General features: G+C 44.2%; 1 protein-coding gene across 1 annotated transcript in view; it reads left to right on the forward strand.

Annotated features, from left to right (window-relative positions):
• The window catches only part of SPATA7 (spermatogenesis associated 7), a gene marked incomplete at its 3' end in the record, with an annotated part of 92965 nt that overhangs the window by 21120 nt on the left and 63702 nt on the right, over window positions 1-8143 (forward strand). Inside the window, exons 2-3 of the mRNA XM_082274985.1 lie at window positions 1172-1246; window positions 6666-6758. Of these exons, the coding sequence (XP_082131111.1) occupies window positions 1172-1246; window positions 6666-6758 (168 nt within the window). The remainder of the gene's footprint in view (window positions 1-1171; window positions 1247-6665; window positions 6759-8143) is intronic.

Consider the following 8143-nt stretch of genomic DNA (forward strand, 5'->3'; position numbering starts at 1 on the left):
AAAAGATCTTTGCCGACTCTTCCCGCTAATGGGCCTCTGTTGTTGGCTTTTTAAAGGCACATTGTAAAAAAACAAAAAACTTTATCGTATCGTTTGCTTGGCTGTTTTGCTTCTATATTCATTAACCACTTCTGGACCTGGCCTTTTTCTGACACATATTGTTTACAAGTTAAAATCATTTTTTTTATGCTAGAAAATACTTAGAAACCCCAAACATTATATTTATATATATATATATATATATATATATTTTTTAGCAGAGACCCTAGAGAATAAAATAGAGATAGTTGCAATACTGTTTGCACAGCGGACTTAGAAACGCAGTTTTGTTGGAACAGATACACTATTTTTAATTAAAAAATTAGAAAACAGTAAAGTATAATGTGAAAGATAATGTTATGCCGAATAAATAGACCAGAGCGGATAAGACCAGAGCAGATAAGACCGGATGAAGATTTTTAGTAAACCTCTCAAAACATCTCCTGTCATTATTTACATACACATATATATGTATGTGTGTGTGTGTCTAATTTGTATATCAATCTGTCTACATGCTGCTTTCCCATTTATAGTTTTATACCTGTATCGTTTTTCACTTTCTAATGTGGATTTAGTATTATTATTATATTAAATAAAAAAAAAAAAAAAAGGGTTTCAAAAATGTCTATCATAGTAGATATGCAGGTTTGGAAGGGTCTAACAATTAGAGGCAGATGTACCGTGTAATAATAAAGACACAATAAGGTCTGTTTATGAAATATTTTTTTTTCTATCAGAGCCCTCTCGAATTATCCTTGTAATTTGTATATAATATATTTATTTGTTATGACCATCAGCTCCATCTAGTGGCCATAATTCTGTATTTTCCTAAAGTGCCTCAATCTGTAAAATACCAAATTATGGCCATTAGATGGAACTGACAATCATAGAAAATTATATATATATATATGTAAAATATACACAATATGGTGAATACTCATGATGGCCACGTACGGGCCACCAAAAAAAAATGATGGCTGTGCGAATGCTTGAGACATTCCTATAGCAATTTTTTTTTATAAATAGACCCCAGTGTATCAGTGGGTTTAATTTGGCTACAGCGCTTTATTATTTCATGGACACAGAAATATAAAAATTTTATTTATTTGTAAAAATTTTTCTCCTATTGCAGGGTCCAGGGTCCCCTCGATCCCACGCTGTGGTGTGTCCAGCCCATTTAGAGGGCATTTGAGCACCAAAAGTAATGGTAAGTGTACTCTTCGAGCCGCATGTAACAAACTCCCTGTCTGCACACTCTGTAGGGGATGATCTGCACAGTCCGGGATGCTCCGGTAGAGAAATCTTTTCTTAACTGGCTTGTCATTGTTTTTGTCATTTTTTTATTTTCATAATTTATTTTTCTAACTAAATTCATAAAAAAAAAAAATATATATATATATATATATATATATATATATATATATATATACAGTGAGGGAAAAAGTATTTAAAACCCTGCTGATTTTTTAAGTTTGCCCACTGACAAAGAAATGGTCAGTCTATAATTTTAACGGTAGGTTTATTTTAACGGTGGAAGACAGAATAACAACAAAAAAAGTCCAGAAGAACACATTTAAAAAAAGTTATACATTAATTTGCATTTTAATGAGAGAAACAAGTATTTGATCCCCTATCAATCAGCAAGGTTTCTGGCTCCCAGGTGTCTTCTACACAGATAATGAGCTGAGATTAGGAGTTCTCTCTTAGGCCCCTTTCACACAGGCGGACCGTTAAGATCCGCCTGTCCGTTTTTTTGGCGGATCTGAACGGTCCCTCCATGCATTCCTATAGGGCATCGGATGTCAGCGGAGACATGTCCGCTGACATCCGACCCGATCCGATCCGTCAAATCTGGATGGATGGAAACCCTATTTTCCATCCGTCCAGCGGATTGGATGGGATCGGGTGAGAATGGACTGACGGTCCGCTGACATCCGATTTCCCCCATAGAGATGCATGGGGAACTGTCAGCTGTGTCTCCGCACACAGCGCGGAGACACAGCTGTCCTCCTGCTGCTCAGCGGGGGATTGGCGGCTCGATCCCCCGCTGAGAAAAATGGACTCCGTCCAACTGACGGAGTGTGTGAAAGAGCCCTTAAGGCCCCTTTCACACATACCATCCGTTCAGTTCAGTCACGTCAAATGTATCAGTTTTCCATCCGTTTTCCATCCGTTTTCCATCCGTTTTCCATCCGTTTTCCATCCGTTTTCCATCCGTTTTCCATCCGTTTTCCATCCGTTTTTCATCCGTTTTTCGTCAGTTGTCATCCGTTTTTCGTCAGTTTTTCATCCGTTGTCGTCTGTTTTCATCAGTTGACATCCATTTTTCATCCGTTGTCATCCGTTTTTCGTCCGATCCGTTTTTTTGACGGATGAAAAATAGGGCATTCATCCGTTCAAAAAAACGGACATTGACGGAAGCGGATGAAAACGGATGTTAACTGATGATCATCCGTTGTCGTCCGTTTTTACATAGAGATACATTGATGTCCATTTTTCATCCGTCAACGGATGGATGAAAAACGGACAAACGGACAGCATGTGTGAAAGGAGCCTAAAGGGAGTGCTCTTAATCTCAGCTTGTTACCTGTATAAAAGACACCTGTCTACAGAAGTAATCATTCAATCAGATTCCAATCTCTTCACCATGGCCAAGACCAAAGAGCTGTCCAAGGATGTCAGGGAAAAGATTGTAGACCTACACAAGGCTGGAATGGGCTACAAGATCACCGCCAAGCAGCTTGGTGAGAGGATGACAGCAGTTGGTGCGATTATTCTCTAAAGAGAAGAAACTCAAAATAACTTGACAATCTCCCTTGGTTTGGGGCTCCATGTAAGATCTCACTTCGTGGAGTTTCAATGATCATGAGAACGGTGAGGAATCAGCCCAGAACTACACGGGAGAATCTTATCAATGATCTCAAGGCAGCTGGGACCATAGTCACCAAGAAAACCAATTGGTAACACACTACGCCTTGAAGGACTGAAATCCTGCAGCGCCCGCAAGGTTCCCCTGCTCGAGAAAGCACATATACAGGCCCGTCTGAAGTTTGATAATGAACATCTGAATGATTCAGAGGAGAACTGGGTGAAAGTGTTGTGGTCAGATGAGACCAAAATCAAGCTCTTTAGCAATCAACTCAACTTGCCGTATTTGGAGGAGGAGGAATGCTGCCTATAACCCCAAGAACACCATCCCCACGTCAAACATGGAGGTGGAAACATTTTGCTTTGGGGGTGTTTTTCTGCTAAGGGGACAATACAACTTCATCGCATCAAAGGGACGATGGACGGGGCCATGTATCGTCAAATCTCGGGTGAGAACCCTTCCCTCAGCCAGGGCATTAAAAATGGGTCGTGGAAGGGTAAAGGGTATTCCAGCATCACAATGACCCAAAACATACCGACAAGGCAACAAAGAAGTGGCTCAAGAAGAAGCACATTAAGGTCCTGTAGTGGCCTAGCCAGCTTCCAGACCTTAATCCCATAAAAAATATGTAGAGGGAGCTGAAGGTTCGAGTTACCAAACGTCAGCCTCGAAACCTTAATGACCTGGAGAGGCTCTGCATAGAAGAGTGGGACAAAATCCCTCCTGAGATGTGTGCAAATCTGGTGATTGCCAACAAGAGTTTTGCCACCAAGTACTAAGTCATGTTTTGCGAAGGGGTCAAATACTTATTTCACTCAATAAAATGGAAATCAATTTATACTTTTTTTTTTTAAATGCATTTTTCTGGAAATTTTGGTTGTTATTCTGTCTTTCACTGTTAAAATAAACCAACCATTAAAATTATAGACTGATCATTTCTTTGTCAGTGGGCAAATGTACAAAATCAGCAGGGGATCAAATACTTTTTTCCCTCACTGTATATATACACATATACAGTGTTTTATTTGTATATACAGGTGCATCTCATAAAATTGGAATATCATCAAAAAGTTAATTTATTTCAGTAATTCAATTTGAAAAGTGAAACTCCTATATTTTATATAAATGTGTTACACACAGAGTGATAGATTTCAAGCATTATTTTCTTTAATCTTGATGATTATGGCTTACAGCGAGTGAAAAGCCAAAATTAAATATTTTAGAAAACTAAAATATTACATAAGACCAATAAAATCATTTTTAATACAGAAATGTTGGCTTAGTGAAAAGTCTGTCCATGTACAGTATAGAATGCACTGAGTACTTGGTCGGGGCTCCTTTTTGCATGAATCACTGCATCAATGCGGCGTGGCATGGAGGTGATCAGCCTGTGGCACTGCTGAGGAGTTATGGAAGCCCAGATTGCTTTGATAGCAGCCTTCAGCTCATCTGCATTGTTGGGTCTGGTGTCTCATTTTCCTCTTGACAATACCCCACAGATTCTCTATGGTGTTTAGGTCAGGCGGGTTTGCTGGCCAATCAAGCACAGTGATACCATGATCATGTGACCAGGTATTGGTAGTTTTGGCAGTGTGGGCGGTGCCAAGTCCTGCTGGTAAATGAAATCAGAATCTCCATAAAGCTGGTCAGCAGAGGGAAGCATGAAGTGCTCTAGAATTCCCTGCTAGAGGGCTGCGCTGACTTTGGAATTGATAAAACACAGTGGACCAACACCAGCAGATGACACGGCTCCCCAAATCATCACTGACTGTGGAAAATTTTGCATTTCATTTGGAATTCAAGGTCCAAGAGTCTGGAGGAGGAGCAGAGAGGCACAGAATCCAAGTTGCATGAGGTCCAGTGTGGAGTTTCCGCAGTCAGTGATGATTTGGGGAGCCGTGTCATCTGCTGGTGTCGGTCCAATGTGTTTTATCAAGTCCAAAGTCAGTGCAGCCCTCTAGCAGGAAATTCTAGAGCACTTCATGCTTCCCTCTGCTGACCAGCTTTATGGAGATGCTGATTTCATTTTCCAGCAGGACTTGGCACCGCCCACACTGCCAAAACTACCAATACCTGGTCACATGATCATGTGAAACACACCGGACCTATTTATTTAATTGAAACTGAAATCATCACAAAAACATATGACGCAAACATTTCAGATAACATAGTCAAGAAAACAGAAATTTGCAATATGTAATGGTGATTGTGATCATGAACATGAAACATATATTTGGGGGAAGGGTAAGAGCAGGGACGGTGCTAGACTATTTTGCACCCTAGGCAAGACCAGCTACTTGCACACCCCCCCCCCCCCCCCCAAAATAAAAATAACTGTACACATTGCCCCCTTTCCTGTACATAATTCCCCTCTTTTAACACTACACTTTGCCACACTGCCCCTCTTTAACCCTATACCCCCTTCATATACACACTGCCCCCCTTTAACCCTACCCACCCCTTCATATACAAAGTGCCCCCCTCTCTAGAGGTGACATCCACCGGGGATGAGGAGGTGACAGGTGAGGAATGTCTCATGTCTGTCTGGCCATGACTGCGCCCTAGGTGGTAGTGCGCCCTAGGCGGCCGCCTAGTTTGCCTAGTGGTAGCACCAGCCCTGGGTAAGAGAAACAACAAAAATTCACAAGCAAAAAGAAATTCACAAACCAACAAGAGACAATCAGTTATGAAAATCGGTATCGGAGTAAGTGAAACATCATGAACCGAAAGGTGGTTTATCAGAGCGGTCGAGCGGAAAGCAAGCCAAGATGAGCCGGCTGCATGACCATTGGGGGGGTCTACAAGTCTGGAGGGGGGGAAACCCATCGACACCCCCGAATGGGATCATCCTGTGTCATATTAGGGACCCCCCCCCCCCAACTTGCACCTCTCCCGATACCCCCCTTTTTACTTTGATGGCTGAAGCAGAACTGGGTGGTTGTACGAACCTGGGGTAATGAAGGTTAACCCAACTGAGGGCCTAAGAATATGAGATTTTGGAATTAACAGATGGTGAGGCCGATAGGCCAGTTTCATAGGAGTTACATGAATCAACCTGTAAAAAGTTAGGTCACGGGCTAAACTCCTATTTGTACTGTATTTATTTAAAGTAGAAAAAGGAATTATGAAAATGAAATTATATATATATACCTAACTAAATTCAGGGCAATATTTTTATCGATGGGACGCCAAGCAATTGGAAACTTTGTGTCCATGGGTGTGGAAGTTGGTTCTCCTTTGTGGGTAGGGGGGGGGGGGGGCTTTTCGGATGAAATTGTGTCCTGGCTGTCTATCACCAGGATTTGGCTACCTACATTCTAATACTTTAATTCTTGACCCGGTGACAAAAGTTGTCACCAAGACAGGAAATGAAGGGAAATGTCTGAAATGGAGGCTGATATTGCACTTAAAAATAATTGCTTAGCCTTGAAACTCATTGAACTCCACTGAGCTGTTAGTGGTATTCTTCAGCTCACACACTGGGGGAGATTTACTAAAGCTGGAGAGTGCAAACTCCGGTGCAGCTCTGCATAGAAACCAATCAGCACTGACTTCAGCTTGTTCCATTATGGTTTGAGCAAAAAAAAAAAAAAAACTGGTAGCTGATTGGTTTCTGTCCAGAGCTGCACCAGATTTTGTGCTCTCCAGTTTTAGTAAATCAGCCCAAATGCCTGACCTCTCTGCATACATGACAGGTGCTCTTTGATTATTCTGTGGCTGTTGGTTGTATTAATCTTCTTCTTCTTCTCCCCTCCAGCCTTCTGCATTGGCCACAGCAGCCGGCTCAGTGACCAGTACCGGGTCCGGGACAACATGCTCTCCCACTACAATAAGATCCTTACTGCAAAAGGTAAAGACCCTCTGCTTTGATGGAGATATGCCAGGCCATGCAGGAGGGGTCAGGGGTGTCATTGTGCGGTCAGGTGTTATACCACAAAGGACAATAATGACAGGAGGGGGTAAGGGGCCCTGAGTTAGTTTCTCTCAGCTCTGGAGGTCTCTCTCCTCCATCGTCTATGGAGTTCCTAGAGATTCTCAGATCTGTTTCCTGACCAGAAAGGCAGTTTTATAGTGGAGGGAGAGTTCAGGAGCATTCGCTGTGCAAAGGATGCGGGCAAAAAAGAACTACGGAGGAGCCCTTACATCCTGTGCTGTCATCCCTGTCCTAAACCATCATCCTGGTCCTGTCCTTTCTGTCCTATCATTCCTGTCCCGTGCCGTCATTCCTGTCCCGTGCCGTCATTCCTGTCCCGTGCCGTCATTCCTGTCCCGTGCCGTCATTCCTGTCCCGTGCCGTCATTCCTGTCCCGTGCCGTCATTCCTGTCCCGTGCTGTCATTCCTGTTCTGTGCTGTCATCCCTGTCCTAAACCATCATCCGTGTCCTGTCATTTCTGTCCTGTGCCGTCATTCCTGTCCCATGCCATCATTCCTGTCCCGTGCCGTCATTCCTGTCCCGTGCCGTCATTCCTGTCCCGTGCTGTCATTCCTGTCCCGTGCCGTCATTCCTGTTCTGTGCTGTCATTCCTGTCCCGTGCCGTCATTCCTGTCCCGTGCCGTCATTCCTGTCCCGTGCCGTCATTCCTGTCCCGTGCCGTCATTCCTGTTCTGTGCTGTCATCCCTGTCCCGTGCCGTCATTCCTGTCCCGTGCCGTCATTCCTGTCCCGTGCCGTCATTCCTGTCCCGTGCCGTCATTCCTGTCCCGTGCCGTCATTCCTGTCCCGTGCCGCCATTCCTGTCCCGTGCCGCCATTCCTGTTCCGTGCCGCCATTCCTGTTCCGTGCCGCCATTCCTGTCCCGTGCCGCCATTCCTGTTCCGTGCCGCCATTCCTGTTCCGTGCCGCCATTCCTGTCCCGTGCCGCCATTCCTGTCCCGTGCCGCCATTCCTGTCCCGTGCCGTCATTCCTGTCCCGTGCTATCATTCCTGTCCCGTGCCGCCATTCCTTGTCCCATGCTGTCATTCCTGTTCCGTGCCATCATTCCTGTCCCGTGCCGTCATTCCTGTCCCGTGCCGTCATTCCTGTCCCGTGCCGTCATTCCTGTCCCGTGCCGTCATTCCCGTGCCGCCATTCCTGCTCTGTGCCGTAATTCCTGTACTGTGCTGTTGTTCCTTGTCTTGTGCCGTTATTCCTCTCCTATGCTGTCATTCTTTTCCTGTGTCATTGTTCCTGTCCGGTGCCGTAATTCCCTGTCCTGTTCTGTCATTCCTGTCCTGTGCCGTCATTCCTGTTCTGT

The sequence above is a fragment of the Pelophylax lessonae genome (genome assembly GCF_965119305.1).
Source record: "Pelophylax lessonae genome assembly, chromosome: 13".
NCBI lineage: Eukaryota > Metazoa > Chordata > Amphibia > Anura > Ranidae > Pelophylax > Pelophylax lessonae.